Below are 22,595 nucleotides of genomic sequence, written 5' to 3' on the forward strand. Positions count from 1 at the left end.
TCGCCTGGGCTCCCATAGATCATGGGCTCGGCCTCAACATATCTGACTAAAATTGAATTTGGCTTCTCTCTCAACCGTTCATTTCCTATGTTATGCAAGGTTATATCCTTTTCTGCATGAGCAGAGCTAAACCAGCTGCAGCTACGGAGAAGAAAATGTGCTTTCAATTACAGCGCTGGCCCACTCGCCTCAGCAGTCCTGTGCCTCTAATTGAGCCATCACCCAGCCAACCTCTGGGAGGACCCTGTGCTGGCTGGGCCTTGGGGTTTCGCTCTAAGATCATTAAAATGCACCCAGCCCATTGCCACCTTAACCACAATGGTCCCTTCCAATACTGCAGAGAGGTTCAGAGTTCGAGGCTGGCTGGCAGGGTAAGAAAGGTTGGTGGTGCAGGGCCGGGTTGGAGGGCGGCACAGTAGGATAGCGGGCCCTTGGGTGTTGAACCTGGAGTTTCCCCAGTGCACAAAGGGGCTCTCTGCAGGTCCTACTAAGGACATTGGCTTTAAACTTGTAAGTACCTCTGATGTCCCTGATCCTTTATCTATCTATCTATCTATCTATCCATCCATCCATCCATCCATCCATCCATCCTGCTGGGCACACGCCTTTAACCCCAGCACTTGAGAGACAGAGGCAGGAGAATCTCTGTTAGTTTGGGGCCAGCCTGGTGTACAGTGTGAGTTCCAGGATAGCCAGGGCTGCACAGAGAAACTCTATCCACTAAAAAATTAGTTGTTTTTGTGGCAAGGTTTCATGTCCCCAGTCTGGTCTTAAATCTGTTGTGTACCTAAGGATGGCCTTGAACTTCTAATACTCCTGCTTCTACCTTCCAAGTACTGGGATTACTGGGTATGTAGCCAGTTAGCTTGGCCAGATATAACCCCATATAAAACAAAAACAAGAAAATACCACATTTATAACAATATATAATATGTAACATACATATTACATAACATATAATTCTGCATGAAGAAACACTGCATATAATAAATGTGCTCAGCTGTTTTAAACAAGCTTTTACTATGTAGTGGAGGCTAGCCTCCATTCGCCCTGCTGTGCAGGCTGTCCGGGGAGTCTGCACCTCCTGTGCCAGCTCTGGTTGGTATCTCTGAAGGAAGCACTCACTAGCGATGTAAACCTTTTCCCTCACAGCTCTGTTGTTACAGGCCTTCGCCCACCAACTCTGCGATGGGCAGGAAAGATATTACTCCTTCTTCCATCCCTGGACCAGGCACAGTTCCATGGTGGACACTCTGCCTTCCTTGTCAGCTTGTCTAAGTCTACAGCTTTACCTGAGTACCCATGTTTCCCTGGGAAAACTGAGCATGAGGCCTGGGATGTGCGGCTCAGTGAGGAGACCACTTGCCTCGCATGCAAGAGTCCCTGGTTTTTACCCAACATTTGGAAAGTGGGACCAGGAAACTAAGGCTGGCTATATGGGGATAAGGCTATATTAGACCCTGTCTAACAAACCAAGCAAACTAAAGCCATGCAGCTTTTGCTCTGTAAGCACAAACAAACATTGCAAATATACAGACACAGACAGGGGTCACAGCAAACTCGGAGCAGTTCTGTGTTGGGAGGGCTGTGACAAAATGCTGCAGCCTTCGTCTGGCCATGGACTCCATCTATGCACAACTTAGGTTGTCATCCTCTGGTTTATTATTTCCAAATTTTGAATTTGTCTTCAGGGGTAAGTTTAGCTTTACTTATTTTCTATTTGTCTTGTTTGGTGCCCAAAACCCATGAAAGAGCTCTCCCACTGGGCCATATGTAGCCCTGCCCCTCCCCAGGGGATGCGGGCAAGCTCTCGGCCACTGAGCCATGTCCCTATCCTTCGTTGTAAAGAAATTTGTTTTTAACAAATAATTTTGATGACCGCTACTAGAATTACATAGTAATTTTTTTCCAAGGTTAAAAATGGTTCTCTCTAATTCTAGTTTGCTGGTAGTTTTTGTTTAATCATTTAAAAAATTTTACAGTTATTTGTTTTATGCATGCACCTGTGTGCCTGAGATTATGTCCCTATACCATGTATGCCTGGTACCTGTGGAGGGGAGAAGAGAACTCTTTATCTCCTGGAACGAGAGACAGATAGATGGTAGCGAGATGCCTTGTGGGTGCTGAACCCCATCCTTCACAAGAGCAACGAGCGCTTAGCCACGGGGACATCTCTCCAGCCCTCACGAATAAAACACTATCAACATTTTTTCTTAAAGTTAGTGAACTGGCAATTCTCCACTCACCTGGTCATGTTCTACAGTAGCAGGCCCGCAAGCATCTGCTGTTAAATGTGACAGTGTCTTAGGAGTTGCCATGCCTAGCTGCCTCCACGTAGGCTTCTTAGGGCCCCTGAATTAACTACTTACAACTGAGGCTTTCCTTGTTGTGTGGCTCTGACATCAAGGTTGCGGCAGCCTCACAAGGGTCAGTCAGGAACTGCCGGCTGTTTTCTAGGGGTCAGAGAGAACGGTGTGTGCTGTGTGCTGTGGGCTGCGAAGCTCCTGGCGCCAGTGCCATCATCTTCATCAAGGCGGCTTTCACGGGCCTGAAGATGAAGCCTGCGAACTGGTGCTCCCTCCCAGAAAGACGGTGGGAGCCACTGCATCCTCAGTCACTTCCTCTTGTATTTCCCAGATGTTTGCATAGAATTCTGCTCTGATGGCATGTGGCCTTGCAGTTTCAGGAAGTACTAGACAGAGACTGTGTCTCTGATGGAGCTGAGAGCCCATCGTAGCTATGGGGACGCTGTTGTTCATTTGGCGTGAACGTTTTCAGCAGGGGGTCTGCTCTGGGGCCACCCAGGGTTCTCACCTATGCTTTGCAGGTGAGCCCCATAAGTTCAGGGGGAGCTTCATGCTCACTGACCTATACCGACTGTGATGGCTTGGCTGAGCCAATCAGTGTGCTCCCTGCTATGAAAATGTCTAAAATCTGCTCTCTTCCAGGTTCTCTGAGCTCTGGGGAGGCCATGTCCTAGACTGCGCAAGGCCAAGGAGCTACTGGCTTAGGCAGCACTAGTGTGGAAACTGGGGAAAATCTTCTCAGGTAAAAATTCAAGGTCTGGTTAGAAAAGCAGCAGCTTTGAAAAAATACAACAGTATGTGTTCACAAAGGATAATAAACACAATTAATTACAATTCAGGATAGAGAGATGGAAAGAGAAATATGAAAAAGCACTCCAAAGAAACGTATTCAAGGTTGGCTCTTTAAAAGGGTAACTCACACAGCTAATAAGCTTTTTACTAATAAATAAAAAAGACGACGACAATGTTAAGAATAAAGTGGAGAAATATAGCTTCAGCAGATTAAAAACACTACGGGTTGGGAGATGGCTTGGGTTAGCTAAGGACACTTGTTGCTCTTGGAGAGGACCAGAGTTCCATTCCCAGCACCTGCATGGTGGCTCATGACCAAGCATGACTGCAGTCCCGGGGAGACTTGAGCTTTGCAGGCACAAGGTGCTTTGCTTTAGACAAAGTCTTGCCATAAAGCATAGGCTGAACTGGGATTCAACTATGCAGCTGAGACATTAAACAAAATCCTCCTGTCTCAGTCTCCTGAGTGCTGGGTGGATTACAAGAGTGTTCCACTAGGCCTGGCTGTGAAGGATTGTTCAAATTACTGTTGGAGCAGAACATGCTTCAAATTGGATTGAACACTGAGGTTAACTCCCGTTCCCAATTAATTGTCTGGGCTTGTGAAACAGAAAATTAAGTACAGCAATCAATCAATCTAATTTCAATGTGAGTTAAATTTGATGACTTTGCCATAATAATTACATGTAATCGTTATGATTATAAAATTTCAAACTTTTCAATCAAAGACAACAGTTATTATTGGCTTCTTCTAAAGGCATTTCTGATCTACTTTCATCTTAACAGCCTGTCTGTGGGTGAGAGGGAGGTGTCCCTTGAGGCATCAGGGAAGGTGGAGAATGGAAGGCTGTCTCAGGAAGTAGGAGGCTATGCTCCAGAGTTTTAAGCCATCAGTGACATTTGGTCCCATTTCCTTGGCCTCTTACCAGCATCCATCTCTCTGCTTCCTGACTGAGGAAGTGACCAGCAGCCTCACGGCCACAGTGGACTGTGTCCCTTACACTTCGGGCCACAGTAACCCTCCTTCCTTATGTTGCTGTAGTCAGGTATGTTTGACATGGCAGAAAAGAAAGTAACCAGCGACAGAAGGGGGCGTGAGTATAAGTTGAACATAAGGCTTACTTACCTCCCCTTGGAAGCTCTTGAGCAGTGGTGCTACCTGCTTGCGCAAATCCTGGGTGGAGAGGTCAGGAGACAGCCATTGAAGGAAAGAAAAAAGAAGAAGAGTTAGGCTTCCCACAAAGGCCCGGCAGAGGATCGCCACAGAAAGCCACAAAATGAGAGCCTGACTTAGGATGACATGGGACAGCGCAGCTCCTGACTGACTTAGGATGACATGGGACAGCGCAGCTCCTGACTTAGGATGACATGGGACAGCGCAGCTCCTGACTGACTTAGGATGACATGGGACAGCGCAGCTCCTGACTGACTTAGGATGACATGGGACAGCGCAGCTCCTGACACGTGTTGCGTGTTCTTGTTTACGTGGACGTGTGCACGTGTCCTCGTGGAGGCCAGGAGTTGGTGTCTTCCTCAATTGTTCTCCGCTTGCTTTTGGAGGCAGGGTCTCTCACTGGCTCACAGCTTAGTGGTTCAGGGAAGCTGTCTGCCAGGGAGGATGGAGGGATCTGCCTGTCTCTGCCTTCCAACACTGACTACAAACACATGGCCCCACGCAGCTGGCTTTTTGTGGTGCTGAGGGCAGACCCAGGCCCTCGTGTCCACACGGCGAGACACTCTACCCGCTGCCCCGCTCCTCAGCTACAGTGCCCCGAGGGCTGCCGCTCACATGGTGTCACCATTTTTGGAGAAACCTACAGCTTTTGCTCCTCAATTCGATGATTCTCTCTGTTTCTACACAGGTTTTCTTCCTTCCTCCCTCCCTCCCCCCCTCCCTCCCTCCCCCCCCAAACACTGCTAGCTGGGGAGAACAACAGCCCCCAAAGATACCCTGAGACCCGTGAAGACATGAGTTTGCACAATAAAGGACACTGCAGCTGTGGTTACAGTAATGGTCATGGGTCAGGGAGACAATCTTGGGCCATCTGGGTGGGGCCGATGTCCTCAGCACAGGAGTCGGTACAAGAGGGTCAGAAAAGGACTCAAAAGAGCAGAGAGTGGGAAGGTGGGAGACGTAGGGTCCTGGCCAGAGGACAAGTAGAGCCTGGCAGGGCTGGCGCAGGCTGGGACCAGACCTCCCCAAAGCTCTGGAAGGAATGCAGCGTTTGCTGGCACCTCCGTGTCCACCTCGTAAATCCTGTCCTGGATTCCCACCCTCCAATGGGGTCAGGTGATTACTCCTGTTGTTCTAAGCAGATGGCAGCAATAGGGAATAAAACACTCTTCTGTCCCGCCCTCTGCCCATCCCAGAAAAACAGGATGAAAATCTAACAGTAAAGGGCAAAGAGATAAAAACAAACGACGACAGAAGAAAGATTTGTGTTTCTTGAGTTTTGTTTGGTGTTTGAGACAAGGGCTCAGGTAACCCAGGCTGGCCAGGAACTAACTGTACCTCAGGAAGACCTTGAACCTCCACTCCCATGTACTGGAATTACACAGCCCAACGTGTGTGTGTGTGTGTGTGTGTGTGTGTGTGTGTGTGTGTAAGCATGGAGGTAGACAGCTAAAGGTTACTTTTACTCACGTGTATATCTTTGCTCCCAAGTGTGTTTAGATGCACCAGGTGGCTCAGATGCCCACAGACCCGTGGACGGGGCAGGATCACTTGGAACTAGAGTTACAGGTGGTTGTATGGCACCTGTGAACAGAACCCTGGTCCTTCCCTGCAAGAACAGCAAGCACTTTTATCCATCGAGCTGGCTCTCCAGCCTCAAGCTCTACTTTTAAAGAGAACTGGATGTAGAGGAGCACACTTTTAATCCCAGCGCTTGGGCAGTAAAGGTGGAAATCTCAGAAGTTCAAGGTCAGTCTACATATGAATGAAAGTTCTCTGTGTCTCTCTGATATTTCACAATCACTTCACTCTTAAGTCTTAGCATACTGGGTATTTACTGATGGCTCAGTGGGAGGAGACATAGGCCCATAACCTTTGCCACAGCTGGTTGACTGCTTCCAAGGTGGGCAGCTCAGGCCAAAGATACATTTGCAAATTAGTACTCTGCTATGTGGGAGAGTCAGGGATGGCAAGTCCCCATCCTGATGGACAGCAGGAGAGGTTAAAGAGGCTTTGACGAACACTGAGAGAGCCAGGGGGATCCAAAGCTGAACAGAGGGAGCGGTGTCGCTTCTACAGAAAGCTGAGAGCTAAGGGATCAAGGAAAGACTAAATTTAGCAGAGGGAACAGAGAGAGCTGGAGTAGGTTTGGAAGCTGCCACAGCAAATGTGTACAATGTTTAGTTAAAGAACCATGGGAAGGACCGGGAGGAAAAGGGCCAGGCCTGAGCTAAATGTCCAGTCTGTGCTGGGCACCAGCAGCACCTAACCTTTGCCTGGTGACCCATCAACACTCTGGACTAGAACACTGAACAGAAGATGTCTGTGGCTGAGAAAGAGAAGGGAATTTATATAAGGTCATGGAGCTGGACAAGTGAGGCTCTGCATGGAACTCAGCTCTCTCTCTCCCTCTGCTCACACTAGGCTGAGACTGTGTGAAGCATCAAGTCACCACAAGCATGGAAATGGTGCAGTAGCCACTAAAGAGCAACATGATGATGGCTTGTGAAAGCCAAGCGTGGTGACCTGTGCTTATAAATCCCAGAACAAGGGAGGCTGATTCAGGGGGATCACAAGCACAAGGGCAGCCCAAGCTACGCCAGCCAGGTCCTCTCTCACAAAGCCTCATTCGGGGACCAAGAGAAGCTGGGTGAGAGGACAGGGTGGCAGAAGCGAAGGGTCCAGAGCAGCAGAGAACAGGAAGTGGGCAGGGCTTCCAGTCAGTGTGGGCCTGAGCCAAGGAGCTGCTGGGCTCTCCAGCCCACCCTCTGCAGCCTCTAACGGGAAGGCCAGAGAGTGGCACATCTCATTATTATTATCATCATTATTGTTATCATTAGAAACAAGATCTCGCTGGTTTTGAACTCAATCCTCCTTCCTCTATCTCCTGAATGCTGAGATTACAGCACTGTACCGCCATGCCTCACTGATTTGCTTTGGGAATAGAATCCAAGGCTTTGTCACTGGGCCACAGCCCCAGTCCCTGAAGCAACCTTTTTGATACTAAAGGCAGATGTGCCTCTGTCTACACACAGGTGCACGTGTACCCCTAGACTCGATGGCTGATGGGGAAAGAAAAGACTCTATGTTCAGACATCACACACACTGACACAGATGCCATCAAGCCATCAGCTAAAAGTCACTTGTTCTAATTTTGTTTCTTGGCAGTTTGAGGAATGCCTTATCTCAATCTGCCGCCTGCAAATATTATCTGGTTTGTTACTAAACTGAGGAGAGAGATTCAAAGCTGCTCAGTTCTGGCCCACAGGATTCTGTCGCCCTCAGCCAGCACGGACGGGAAGTGGTTTATCCTCTTTTTAGAGCATGGTGCCCTCTATGTTCTAGACAGCCACTGAGACCACAGTCTGCCACTTCTGGTCTGGGGTCACCATCAATGTACACCCTTCGTGACAACTGCCAACTGAGGAAAGGTGGTTCAAGTTGACTGAAACCACCCTCGAACGAGTTGCTGACACGTGTACAGGTCCTGACAACAGAGTTGAATCTTAACCGAGTTATGGGTTTTCCAGTGGAATCAATTTTGTTCCATCTTGTACCACTCACTGAACAAAAAGCAAAACTTAATCCTAGAAAGTGATGCCCTGTGGTGGGGGACAGCTCACTCAGTCAGCTGTGCAACCAACCATGAGGCCCTGAGGTTGACCCCTAGAGCCTGGGAAAACCTGGGCACAGAGGGTCCTTGGGGACAGCGGGCTGGTCAGCCCAGCTGAATCCCTGAGCCTCACATGCTAGTTAGAGACCTGTCTCAGGCAGGATGGAAAGTTCCTGAGGAATGGCAAAGGCTGCTGCCTGACCGCTACAGCACGCCCACGTATATACACATACTAAATACATTTTTACAGTTAGTGATGCCCTTGCAGTGATTACTTTAAATGGTCGATTGGAAAAGAAAGGCCAAAATGTTTTTTGTTTTGTTTTTGCCTCTCCCCTGGATATTCAGCAAGAAGCTGTTGGCATCACCAGACACACTTGTATGTACAGATGAGTTTCATGATTCTGGCCAGAACGTTGGCTCATCAGTTAAAAGCTGCTACCAGATGATGGTCTATTCCCAGCACCCACACGGCGGCTCACAACCATTTTTCACTCCAGTCCCAGGACATCTGAAGCCTTCTGTGTGCATCAGACATGCACACATATACAAAACACTCACATACACCAATAATAAAATAAATAAATCTTCAAAAAATATTCCAGAGGCAGTCATTCTGGCTCACAGTGAAAAGAGACAAAACACAAAGAATGGCCTATGTTCAGCTGCACTTAGGAGGTATGAGTGTGTGTGAGTGTGAGTGTGTGTGTGTGTGTGTGTGTGAGTGTGTGTGTGTGTGTGTGAGTGTGTGTGAGTGTGTGAGTGTGTGTGAGTGTGTGTGAGTGTGTGAGTGTGTGTGTGAGTGTGTGTGAGTGTGAGTGTGTGTGAGTGTGTGTGTGAGTGAGTGTGTGTGTGTGAGTGTGTGTGAGTGTGTGTGTGTGTGAGTGTGTGTGAGTGTGTGTGTGAGTGTGTGTGTGTGTGTGAGTGTGTGTGAGTGTGAGTGTGTGTGTGAGTGTGTGTGTGAGTGTGTGTGAGTGTGAGTGTGTGTGAGTGTGTGTGTGAGTGTGTGTGAGTGTGAGTGTGTGTGTGTGAGTGTGTGTGAGTGTGTGTGAGTGTGAGTGTGTGTGAGTGTGTGTGAGTGTGTGTGTGAGTGTGTGTGTGTGTGTGTGTGTGTGCGCGCGCGCAAGCACGTATCACTGGCCCTCACGTTATGGGCCTGGGCTTTTTGTTTCTGTGAGGTCCCACAGTGGTCACTGGAAGGCTCTGTCCCCTCTTTGTGGACTTGTGACATCTGTCTGCTCCTACCCAACATGCCTCTTGCTTAGGTGTCCTGTCTAGACACAGATTTGCCCTGTTCAGGGTTACCTCTCTCTTCTTAATTTCAGTTCACATTTTCTTCCTGTGTCTTGGTGAATGCTGGGGTGGTGGGGTTTAACGCAGGTAAAATAGAAGGCTGATCTGCACACAGGACCCTCAGAAATATTCAGGGTGAGGATGTGACATGCCACACAGGACTGGAAAACACCATTTCCTTATGGCTCCATAAAAAGCTTTGACTATCAAAGCCTCAAAGCAGGACAGAGACCTTATATCAAAAAGAAGGTGGGTAGCGCCGGGGTTCTCCAGGAACCTTCATCCACACCCCACCAAGGATATTCTGACAGAAAAATGTCTCAGAGAGCCAGGAGATGGCAGGTAAATGAGCTTGCTGCCAAGCCTGACAGCCTGCTCAACTCCAGAGTTTGCGTGACAGAAGTAAAGAATTAACTCTGCAAGTTCTTACACACACACACACACACACACACACACACACACACACACACACACTCACAGAGACAGAGAAAGAGACTCTTCCACACACATATACACAGACAATACAATAATTTTTTTTCATAAGGAAAATGCCTTAAGTATGTGTTTAAAGCACATTTTAAAACTTATTTTTATAGGATGGGCCGTGGTGGTTCACGCCTTTAATCCCGGCACTCGGGAGGCAGGGGCAGGCAGATCTCTGTGCGTTTGAGGCAGCCTGGTCTACAGAGTTAGTCCAGAACAGCCGGGGTGTGGGTGCTTTGATATATATTGTCAGTGTACCATGTGTCTTGGTGCCTGAGGAAGCCAGAGGATGGCACCAAATGTCCTGACGATGAAGTTGCCTGAAGCCAGGTCCTTCAAAGAGCACCCATTGCTTTTAAACGCTAAGCTACCTCTCCAGTCCCCAAAGCGCATTTTTAAATATCAAATACTCCATTAAAACCGATGCCATCAAATCAAGACACATCATCATTCTAAACCGCAGGGAGAGAAACAAGTGCTTTCCTATTTGATTGTTCATTATCACACTCACCCCGAGTCTGAAGTGGACAACTACGCAGTAGCTCCTACCTCGGGGAGGGCACAGGGCCCTGGTCTTCCGAGGTGTGTACTACAGGGTTGTGGATACAGCTGACTGTGGGAGGAAGGAGGGCAGCAGAGGTGGGGCTGCTTGTCTGAATATCTGAACCAGAACAACTATTCTTTCTCCAAGACACACCAAGCCTTCTGCTAAGCAGTCACAGGACTGGCTGCGAGAGGAAGAGAGTGCTCAGGGCTACCCTGGGAAGCCATGGCCTTTGAACTAGTCAGTGGAAATTACCAATTGGCAGGTTCACCTAGGAATGACGGAGTTATGGGATCCAGCACATAGGTACCTGCCCTGGCTATCCTGCCCATCCTAGGGAAAGTGATAACGGATGGGGACTTTGTGTTCCCCGGGGGAAGTGATGCCATTTGGTGGAAAGCTCTGTGGTGAAGAGCGGCAAGGATGGATTTGCTTGCCAGCACTTGGTCAGTCATTCATTTACAGCAGGCGTAATGGTTTACAGCATATCGCACGCCTGTAATCTGAGGACGAGGGAAGCTGAGGCAGGTGAGGTCAGCCTAGGGTAGATGGTGAAACCAATCTCAAAACCAAACCAACACAGGGGAGACTGCTTGGCGGCTGGGGATGCTGCTCCTTGTCACGGAGCCTGTCTCGCTCCAGGTCTGCTGGCCAGCAGCTCGGCTGCAGGGCATACCTGCACTCCAGCACGCAGGAGGTGGGGCAAGAGGACCAGTTTAAGGTTACCCTAGATACCTAAGCACTGAAGCCAGGCCTTAGCTACAAGAAACCCTGCCTTTAAAAAAAAAAAAAAAAAAAAAAAGGAAGGAAGGAAAGGGAAAAGAAGGGAAAAGGGAAAAGGGAAAAGGGAAAGGAAAGGAAAGGAAAGGAAAGGAAAGGGAAGAAGAGGAAAGGAAAGAGGGAAGAAGAAGATGAAACGGAGAGGGAAAAAAGAGAGGGAGAAGGGAATTCACAGCCACTCAGTTTACTAGGAGGCTTTGCTTTAGTGAGACATCAAGTTTATGGCTCCCAGGACGCCCAGCTTCTCTGGGAGAACAAGAACCTGAGAAGAGGAAGCAGAAATGGCTGATGTGTCTTACATCACTGGGTCCTCTTCTCCTCTGAAAGTGGCTGAGGGTAAGGCCTGGGCTCTCATTCCAGTCCTGACATACAGTCTCCAGGCCCCTTCCTCTGCTCTGGACGGCACAGCCAGGCAGCTGCTCTACAGCCCTGCTGCTGTCCCCACTGCCACCTGACTCATGAGTCAGTGCATGACGACTACTGGAGCGACCTGATAGAGAAGGAGTGGGCTCTAGTTCCTGTGCTAGGGGGCATTCTCTAAAAACATGGAAAGCACAGCTAGGAATGGAGCTCAGTTGGCAGAGTGCCCGCCTAGCTCCATCCCTGGCACCACATAAGCCAGGTGTGATGATGCACCCCTCTAAGCCTAGCACTTGCTGGTCACACACGAGGTAAACCTGGATGGAGCCAGGAGGATCAGGAGTTCATGGTGAACTCCAAACCAGCCTAGGATACACAAAACTCGGAAGAAAGGAGAGAGGGAGGGAGGGAGGGAAGGACGGAAGGGAGGGAAGGAGGGAAGGAGGGAGGGAGGGAAGGAGGGAGGGAGGGAGGAAGCAGACAAACAGAAAAGAAAGAAAAACAAAAAAACTCAGATTCTAGGACATTTGGAAGATACGAAGGGGCAATTTGAGTGGACTATTTTTTTTTTTTTAAATCTAGACATTTCTATTTCGTTTCAGAACTGTGAATTCAGTGTTTATAAATACAAGAAAGAAGAGTGCATACAAAGTCAATACAGCCCTCTAACAGAGTACAGCTTCTTGACAAAGCAACAGCAAATCAATCCTCCCTTAAAAGTAACCAAAAAATGCCCTCCTCCCATTTTCCTTCTTGGGTTTCTTTTTTTTTTCTTCTATGTATAACACACACACACACGCACGCACGCACGCACGCACGCACGCAGGCAGGCAGGCAGGCAGGGTCTTATGATGCAGCTCATGCTGGCCTCCAACTTATGATCCTGCTTCCACCTGAGTGCTGGGGTTACCGGCCTGGACCACTAAACAGTAAAGAGCAAAGTTGCTGCCGGTCCCCACAGCCACCTCCATGCGTATCGGCTCAGCTCCTGAGGATGGCCAGCAGCAGGGTTCCCTCTGAAGGGAACCGAGCTCCAAGCACTCACTCCCGGGATCATTTACCACACCTGCGATTCCCTTATCAAGAGAGCGAAGAGCCCGGGCCAGCTGTGAAGTTTATGTATGTGGCGGCCAAGAAGTGGGTAGATGTCTTCCTTATTCACTCTGCCTTATCTGTGGAGGCCTCTTGGTAATCCTGGAGCTTGCTGATCCTCCCGCCTATACCCCCTCAGCACTGGGACTGCAGGCACGAGCCACCACAGCCAACTTTTTACCACGAGTTCCGGAGCGTGGCGAGCACTCTACCAACGGAGCCGTCTCCTCAGCCTCCAGGCTGAGGCTCTTACAGACAAGGCACTCTCTATGACACTTCGATTGCCGAGCTTAAGTTAAAGCGACTCTGGTGAAAAGGGAAGTTTCCCTTTGTCCCAGGACACAGGAACCTTCACTTCTCATCTCATCATCTGGAGGTGAATGGCGTGGCTCTTGACGGGGTTTCAAGCTTTCGGCTGCTTTTACAGATGAACACATACCCTTTCCAGCCTCTGTGAGATGGAGGGGTGGTTTTAAATGCATTTAAACTGGGGTGTTAAAAAAAAAAAAACAACAACCTCTCTGTACACCAGCATCCAGTATAGCCTGGCTGCATCTCAGAGAATTTAGTTCACAGATTTGCGAAAATTCCATTAGCTTTAATTATTTATCAGCAGTCGAGTTAGATTACGGTTCTTGACCTATTTTCACAGTGGATAGGCCACCCAGCAATGGAACAGATGAATGGTCTTTTTCCTAAACTGAAATAATAGAAACCTACTTTAAAGAAAGAATGAAAACCCAAACATGTAATTACCACGATGCAGACCCTGCCACATTGCCTTTGTCTAGGGATAAAATGTACATCTTTGTGAGGTTTTGGTTATTAAATAAGATTATCTTGAGAAGGAGAAACCGCTCATGCTATAATTTCTTCCCATTTAAATTTCTCTGCTCCATTTAGAGCATCCTGTGTCCTGGTGGAAAGTTTCAGATGTGATGGATGTGTCTGCAGCACTGTGACACTGGGCGATGGAAGGGCAGCTTAGAGGCTGGAGAAGGTGTGGGGGTCAGGGGCAGGGCTCCTGGGCTAAAGTCGGAAAGTCAGTGAGGACATAAAGGACAGAGACACTGAGTTCCCCAGCAGCAGCAGCTCTGCCCCACTTCCTGGCTGAAGATCCAGGGTCATCTGTGTCTAACTCACAATCTGAGGAGAAACAGATCAAGGAGAAGGGGATGGTTCTGGGTGTCACACTGTAACAGAATGACTAGTGAGTGCAGGGCAGCTGCTTGGCCTATTGCTGAACCCAAGTGTTGGAAGGCAAAGGTTCATTTAGATCAGCGATTCTCAACTTTGTGGGTTGCAACCCCTTTAGCAAACCTCAATTTCCAGGGATATGTACGTTACGATTCATAACAGCAGCAAAATTACAGTTGTGAAGTAGCAACAAAACAATGTGCTTGTTGGGGTCGCCACACCATGAGGAGCTGTATTAGAGGTCGCAGCATTAGAAGACCGAGAACCACTGGCTTCCTCAAGACCCTGGAGTAAGTCCACTAGGCTCACACTACTTGCTCTTTTGCCATTTCCACACACTTCCTCCAAAGCAGAGTTTCCTAGAACCTCTAATAACCTTCCTCCAGTGCTGTTACAGACTTTCGTATTCATCTCTAACATGGTCAACACTGGTGCCTGTTTCCCTCCTCTCTTTCCAAAGACAGTGTCTTGATATGGCTCCTGCTGGCCTCAAGCACACTATTTAGCCAAAGATAACGTGGAACTCCTGACCTGCGGTTTCCCCTCCTGGGATGACAGTGCTCCTACTACGCCTGATCATGGAACCTGGTGCATTGCACATGCAAGGCCAGCACTCTTGAGCCACAGCTCCACTCTGACTGAGCCACAGCCTAGCCCCTATTTTTTCAATGTGAAGGAAACAAACTGCTGAGAAATGACTATTTCATCTGAGAACTAATGGCTGTTGGGAGCTCGAGACCATGTTTCCACTCTGAGGGCCTACATGCAACACAGACAGGAAGTCAGAGGTTTAGCCTGGCACCTCATTGAGAGGGTCTGGGAAACACTGGCCTGTCCCTGCCTACCTCCCAAACCCTTGGGTAGAGTTGGCACATGCGCAGACAGCCTGGCAGACAGGGGTCAGGCCCCTGTGACCTGTTCTCCAAGTGAGTTGGTCTCGCTTGCATTTCAGGCTGATTTTTAATATTCTTCAGCTTTCTCTTTTTCTTCTCTCAGGGTGTATTTGTTTTGCGTGTATGTATGTATGTATAGGTACACGGTGGATTGTGGGAGGTCAGCTGTCATCATTTAGGTGCTATTTGCCTTGTTTTTGAGACAGTCTTTTATTGGCCCGGAGTTTACCATCAGGCCAGGCTGGCAGGTCGATGAGCCCCAAGGACCCAGCAAGCTCATCTCTCCAGTGCTAGGGTTATCAGTGTGCACCGCCGCACCTGTCCGCTGCTGCTGCTAGTGTGGATCAAATCAGGGGCCCGTCCCTGCTGGGAAGCCCTTCACCAACACAACTACTTCTGCAACCTCTTCTGGGCCACTTTCCAAACAGATGGTCATAGCTAAGCTTCTACCTGTTCTCCAGAATTATCAAACTACTGCTGTGCGTTTACCAAAGACCAAAGGGTTTACAAGTTCCACACATTTTCTTCAGCGACCGTTCGAGAGGTCGCCGTGAGAGCCGAGAGCCCTGGGCCCTCCCCGTGCAGCGCCTCATGGCCTGCGGCAGACTTCAGGGCTCTTTGCTGAGTAAGTCAAGGAATACGCTGGGTGAATGAGCAAAGACGTTCTTCCTAGGCTGGCTAGCAGGTGACTCTGAAAGCTGACTCAAGAGCTGGGCAACATACAGGCTGTAAGGCACCTTTTTCACCAGCGTTGTTTCAGGAACCAGTCAGGAAGCATGACCCTTCTCAGCGGACATACCTCTTGTATAATTTATTTAGGACTCTGAACCCTGCTAACATCCAAACAAATGGCGTTTTTACAATCAAAGTGCAGATTATCCCCAGCTTAGATTTCTGCTTCTAGGAATCTGGTCAGAGTAACCAGACATGGAAGTAACTTGTGCACAGTACGATTAGGCAGGGTTTAGGGCAGGGAAACCCTTTAGATTCCACAATGGAATTACTAACGATCAAGCTAGTTTTACAAGACAGTAGCATACTTGGAAATTGATGAAATTATTTTTCAAAAAAACAGCAAATATGGTTACATCAAATGAGCAGCTCCCACTTGTCTTTGTTTCTGAGCCAGAGTCTCCTATAGCTCCAGCTGACTTCAAGCTCACTCTGCAGGCAAGGATGACCCTCCGATTCTACTCATCTCTACCTCCTGAGTTCTGCGGTTATGGCATGTGACAACCACACTTTGTGTAAATGGTGCTAGGGACAGAACACAGGCTTTATGCATACTAGGCAAAAAGCTGCTGGGGTACAGGCCTGACGCCAACTTCACTTCAACAGATGTCTGCTGGGGAACACAGCACAACCCTGCACAAGGCCAATACTGCCAGCCAGAAGCTGGCATACCTGTAATCCCAGTATCTAGGAGCTAGAAGTAGGAAGATAGAAGCATTTAAAGCCAGCCTCTGTTATATAACAAGTTTCAGAGAAGCCTGGGTTACGTGAGACCTTATAGTAACAAAAAACAAACAACAACAACAACAAAAAACACCTAAGTCCCCAAGCCTCCTATACAACATAACCCAAAGTATTTGATTTCATCTTTATTTAGATTCACATGTTGTATTAGTTACTTTTCTACTCCCGTGATAAGACAGAACTAAAAATGCAGCTTATAAAGGAAAATATTTACTGGTTTATGGTTCCCGAGGGTTAGAGACTGCTATGGTGGAGTGAAGGCAGCTGGGACAACGGAGAGCTCACATCTCAAAACTGCAAGCAAGAGACAGAGACACTGGGAATGGCAGGAGTCTCCTGAGATCTCACAGCCCAGTGACACACTCCCTCCAACAAGGCCACCCCCAATCCATCTCCAACAGTTCCACTACCAAAGACCGAGCACTGGAACGTGGGCCTACGGGGCATTCTCATTCATGTTTGTACACATGCATGCAGGTGCCTCGAGATGGGAAAATGTTGCATCCCCTGGAACTGGACTTATTGGCTGTCGTGAGCCATCTGATATGGTGCTGGGAAAAGCCCTCTGGAAGAGCATCAATTGCTGTTAACTGTTGAGCCACCTCTTCAGCTCCCGAACTGTTTTAAAATGGGTAATAATCCTAAAAAAATCAGACAGTGAAGATAACAAACCACGCCCAACATGCCATGAACCCAATGCAAAATCATACATTTCCTTAAAACACTGAGTTTTAAAACATATTTACTTATTTCACAACTTATTTTCAAGCTGAACTCTGTAGATTATGATGTCACAGTATCAGAAGGTTATACAGGCCTGAAAGCTACGTGCTAATACTCCATTTTAAGATAAGGCTGATTTCATTCTCTCTTCCTTGTGCCGTATGCAAATACCTACAACGAGCAACCCCACTTTTATCATCAGAGGACAAGTCTCAGGAGACAGTGGAGAAGATTCGAAACACCACAAACCAACACCTAAGGAGCAAGGATGTCCCTACACAGCTGCAGTGTGAACTGACGGGTGTCAATATTCAGCAGACAAATGTCAAAATGAAGACAGGCCATGGTGTGTGTGTGTGTGTGTGTGTGTGAGAGAGAGAGAGAGAGACTTAAAGACTGAGGCACAGCTCAGCAGAACACTTGTCTAGAATCCCCCAGTGAGGAGCAATGGATAAAACTCCGTCTAAGAACTGTTTTGCAGTTTTGCCAGAGCCCTGGGTTCAATCCTTAATACTCACAGAAACAACCCATCAAACAAACTCTCGCTGAGAGTCAGACCTGGTCCCCACCCCCACTGCTCCCTCGTCTGAAAGCCTGGCCTTGGTTTTACCCATCATTCACATGGACATCACTCTCTAAAAGGAAGAGATGCAGGCGGTGTCTTTTGTCCGAGCTTAATCATGGACACACACTATTTATTAATATTCAGTAGCTTCACAGAGCTGCTCAGGAGTAATTAATAATAAAAGATGAGCAAATCTTCTTGCTGACACAACGCTTACTAAACAGGATCAAAAAAAGGCTAGATCCTAACTAGGTGCCCAGTGGCCCCTGTACACCGGCAAGTCCACAGAGATTAATCCGAACGAGGTCTGTCTGCACATGGCTTTCCCCTTTCCCCTTCTATTCTCATTTCTTACGGAAAATAACAGAGCCAGCTCCTAGCACAGGAATCGCAGACCATAATTTCTAGATGGAATTCTTTATGCCACATGGATGGCCTACAAAATGTCTGATGAACCACGGCAGCTAAGGGATGGAAATCTTTGAGAGCAGCTCTTGAAACTGTCTGAAAATGCCCAGAAGTGCCCTGCAGGTCTCCACACCTACCACAGGAGGCGAAGCCAAGTCTTCAGCAGGAATGAAGCACCCTGCCCCTGGGCCTCACCCTGAGTGCTGCATGCTGCTCGGAAGGAAAGTCAATCCCACCCTATCGGAGAAAGTCCCTGTGGGGACCTCCAAGAACCTGCTCCTCAGTTCCATCCATGTTACTCAGCAGGCACCCTCAGAAAACTCCCAGACTAGGGAGCTGAAGGCTATGGGAGCCAAGTGTGGAGAGAAAAGGTACACAGTCTAGGACATGCTAAGTTCAATCTCCATGACTCCCTATGCGCTGGTCTGCAGCGCTCAGACTACACTGCCTCATTGTCCCTGCACCCCTGACAGCTCACCTGTGGATGCTGAGGTCCCTTAGAGAAAATGGCACAGTATGTACACAGAACCGCTCATACCCACTGTGTGGCCTCTCAAGTTTGATCTCTACTTTGTGGAGGTTTTGGGGATGGAACTCAAGAACTCAGCCATGATAGAAAAACGCTCTACCACCATGTCCTCAGCCTTTCACTGAGGGCATCAAGGCTGGTGTTCCCTAGGTGACTTGCAATACTTGCCACAGTAACACCGGGCATTTCCAGCTGTTACCCTGTGTCATCTAGGGACTACTCAGCAAAAATCTTTGCACATTCAATACAGATGAGAAATTTACCTTCAATATTTTCAATCTCTGTCCTATTATAGTTGCAGAACGCGAAGGCATGGGGTGTAACCACATAAAGAGCTATTTAAAAGGGCGTGAAGAAGCTGGGTGCTGAGCGGACCTTTACTCCCAGCACTTGGAGGCAGAGTTTGAGGCACAGATGAAGTTCTAGGAAAGCCAAGGCTACACAGAAAAACCCTGTCTCAAAAAACAAAAACAAAAGCAAGTAAACAAAAAGCCTAAAGAAAAAGGGCACCATCTACAGAGAAAATGGCCGAAGTGCTTCTGGAGACAGGTGTGGTGGCAATGCCTATAAACTGGAGCGTTGGTGAGCTGGAAGGACCACGGCTCTACGCAAGCCGGGGCTACCTAGAGAAACCGGCTCAAAGAGGGAGGGGAACGACAAATACTTTTGGAATTCCTCTTGGCACCTCTTCTGCGCCTCTTAAGCCAGAGTAGGCTACAGGCAGTCTCGAGACTTTCTTGAGTACTCAGCCTGGCGTCTGTACAGTCAAACAGTTTAGCAAGGAAACTCAGTGGAAGGCTTCAGTGTGCTGTCCAGAGCCGCCAGGCTGGCTGAGTCATAGGGAAGTCAGAGTTGTCAAAAGCAGCTACCCAGACTTTCTGCTCTTACCATATACGGCTAATATAGGTCACTTGCTTGCAGCCTTCCTTGACTAGCGCTTCAGTTTCCAAACCTTATCACCTCTCTTCAGAGTTTCCCCATCTACGACTCTGGAATGTAAGACTATGCACCAGCCAAGCACAGTACCTAAACCCATCAAGCCTGGGCTGCACAGTGTTTGCATGTCTAAGTGTTTGAATAAGGTTAGAGTCACAGGGCTAACTGTTTACATTCCAGCGACCCCAAAAGAGAACAGCACAGGGCAGTAAGGACTCAAAGATAGCCTCACCTGAGCAATGCCCCACCCCCACTATGTTTTGTGCCACACACTCAGGAATGGTCTGAAAATCTGTGGTTGGTGGGGCTTATTTTTTACCTATTCCCTACATTAAGTGACAAAATATTTGCAGAATGACCGAGATAAGGGCTAGAGGTGTAGCTAAGCTGGTAGAGGACTTTCCTGGCATGGCGTAGCCCTGTGTTCAGTTTGTAGCTCTACATAAGCCGAACATGTGGTAAACACCTACATTCCCAGCACTGGAAAGGTTGAGGAAGGAGAGCTGAGAGTTCAAGGTTTGAGGCCAGCCTAGGGTGCCAAAGATCCCGTCAGAGCGACAAAAGCCCAAGTGACGAACCTAACCAACAAAACAACCCTTCCCAAACTAACGAGCCAAGCCAGAAAAAAAAACCTTGGAATTAGCCAAGAAAATGCCCCGTTCATGCATTCAGTCAATGATTTCTATAGAGGTAAACTTGCAGATAGAAGGGAATAATTCTCTGGCCTGTCCCCACCTTCCAGCAGGTGGGGTGGCTAGCAGCTCTTCACGACCCCAGCTGCACCTCCTGGGAGTCCAACCAGCGACGACACAGCGAAGAGGGCTTATCAGTCTTGCCTCCTACTTTTGTTTTCTTATTTTCCCATGTAGCAAACAGTCCATGGCCCAGGCAGCTAAGTCCACCGAGGGCTCCCTGAGACTCAAAAGGAACCAAGGCTTAGTCAGCACGGTGGTGCAAACCTGTCACCTGAGCACTCAGGAGCCTGAGGCAGGAGGATCATGAATTTGAGGTCAGCTTGAGCTCCAGTGCTGAGGACACTGACCTGCGGTTATGATGTGGCCATTTTCCATCTTGTGATCAGGGTGGCGAAGACTATGCACACACAAGACTCTCCCAAGCCTGGCATCCTGAGTGGGAGCACGGCTCAGTCGGTAGAGCGCTTGCCTCGTGTGCAGGAGGCACTAGGCTGATCGCCAGAACTGTGTGAACTTACCCGACTGTAATCCCAGGACTCCAGAGCTGAAGTCGGGGATATAAGAGGTCAAGGTCATTCTCGGACTTAACTAGTTTCTGGCCAACACAGCTACCTAAACCTACCAGCACCCTCATCTGAGATTCCAGTCAGTCTCCTTCCAGAGCCCCGCCCCCAGCTCTGCCTGTTCCATTCCAGCTCCCAATCCTAACACAGAGGACTTTTTCCAGGCAGGAAATTCCAGGGGATGACGGGCCACACTAGCCAGTGGCCAGCAAGGGCCTGCTCAGGGCTGTAGGAGTAGCTCCTTACTAACACGGACACCCTCACCACCATCCCCAGCAGCGCAGTAACTGCACACACCTGTAACTTCGGCAAGCAGAAGGGAGAGGCCACAAGATAAGAAGTTCAAGGTCATCTTGAGGTACACAGTGACTTTGAGGCCCACCCTGGGTCAAAAACAGAGGCAGAGCTCAGTGAGATGGCTCAGTGGAGAAAAGGACTCCTATCAGAAAGAGCCCTGAAAGCTGCCTACTGGTCTCCAATTGCCACACGTTTGCACACTTTTAATTGAGTGCTAGAGCTTAAATTCAGGTCTCATGCCCACACATAAACACTCTTACCAATTGGGCAATCTCCTCGGGCCTAGAAAATGTAAATTTGCACAGACACACATATGAGGAAGCACAAGCTGGTGGGCCAACCCTTCCATACCAGGCAGCCCTAATATGAAGCAGCAGGAAAGACTACCTGAAGGAGAAAGGGAGACAGGCAGAGTGGGGGTGGGGGAGGCTGGGAGAGCTGAAGAAGAGGCTTGGGGGAGGGGAGATGTCTCAGCAGGCAAAGCACCTGCCCTGCAAGAGTGAGAAGCTGAGTGCAATCCCCAGAACTCAGACAGAAAGCCAAATCCTGTGGACAGCTAAGTTGAAACTTCCAGGCCAATGAGGAATCGTGTCTTAAATAAAAGATGGAAGGCATGACACCTAATGTTGACCTCTACATACATGTATACGTCCACCTGTGTGCACACACACACACACACACACTATCAGGCTTACCTTGAGTGGTTTATTTCACTCCCTACAGGGCTCAGCTGCTCCTGGTCTCCATGTGTTCTTTCCTAGCCTTCAGGGATGGAACTCCGACCAAGGGAGCCTTTAAGTTTAGCAATGGGCCTGGGCCTGGCCGTAACACATGACAGCAGCGAGGGCCACAGGGCTCAGTGTTAGCATCACTCTGTACATGGGGCAGCTCTCTGGCTCAGACACTGGCCTGAGGCCCGCTGGTACAGGCCCACCGAGCCCAGTTGTCTTCTAAGCTGTCTTCAGGAGGGGCTGCAGCTGTCGAGGCAGGCCAAGCCTTTGGACATTCCAGTTCAGGTTAGGGCATGTGTGTCACTGCCTGGGTGTCCTTTTTGTCCCCAGATGCCCCTTTGAACCTCAGGTGTGGTGAGTTTGGGTTAGTGAGTGATCAGGAACAGGACAACTTACAGGACAACTTTTAAGGTGCTATTCAAAGTTCCCTGTGCCAGCTAGGAAGCACACAGCCAGGACTGGGTCTACCCTCTAAAAAAGATACTTTCTTACAATTAACTTTTTGGGAGGACAGGAGGAACAGGGTCTCCTAGAGCCCAGGCTGGTCTCAAACTCGGTTAGCTGAAGGTATCCTGAACTCCTGGTCCTCTCGACTCCACCCACTGTGCTAGAGTTACAGGCTGTTTGTTCTGCTTCTACTACTCAAGACAGAGGGAAGATCCTGGTGGCTGTCACTGTCACTGACAGGTGCGAAGCACTAGTCCCCTTGCTCTCTTGCCAGGATGAACTTGGTTTACACACAGAGAATAAAAACGTGCACAGACGGCAGATAGGGAAAGGACAAGGTCAAACAAAGCAAACAAACAAACCCAGAAAGAAAGTGCAGGGCAGATGTATAATCCAGGAACAGGGTGGGAATGGAGCCAAGGAAGGTCTGGACAGAGGGTGGGTAGAGAGGGAGGAAGTCTAGAAAGGAACCCAAAAAAGAGATGAGCGTGCATATGTATTTAAGACCACAACAAAACGGCTCAGCAGTAAAGGTGACTGCTGACAAGCGACCACCCAAGCTGGAGTCATGGGGCCCACAAGGAGGAAGCTGTCGTCTCTTCTCCACACAGACACCGTGTACCTACACAGGGTCACACACACATACTAAATACATGTAAAATTAGAGAACAAATCAACAGAGATCCAGCCATCAGACT

General features: G+C 48.7%; 1 protein-coding gene across 10 annotated transcripts in view; it reads right to left on the reverse strand.

The window, feature by feature from the left end:
* The window catches only part of Cux1 (cut like homeobox 1), a 308,986-nt gene that overhangs the window by 158,433 nt on the left and 127,958 nt on the right, over positions 1-22,595 (reverse strand). For all 10 annotated transcript variants that reach the window (XM_021651492.2, XM_021651491.2, XM_060367899.1 and 7 more), the window contains exon 3: positions 4,225-4,272. In XM_021651492.2, coding sequence (XP_021507167.1) covers positions 4,225-4,272 — 48 coding nt within the window. The remainder of the gene's footprint in view (positions 1-4,224; positions 4,273-22,595) is intronic.

Source organism: Meriones unguiculatus, chromosome 15 (assembly GCF_030254825.1).
Source record: "Meriones unguiculatus strain TT.TT164.6M chromosome 15, Bangor_MerUng_6.1, whole genome shotgun sequence".
Taxonomy (NCBI): domain Eukaryota; kingdom Metazoa; phylum Chordata; class Mammalia; order Rodentia; family Muridae; genus Meriones; species Meriones unguiculatus.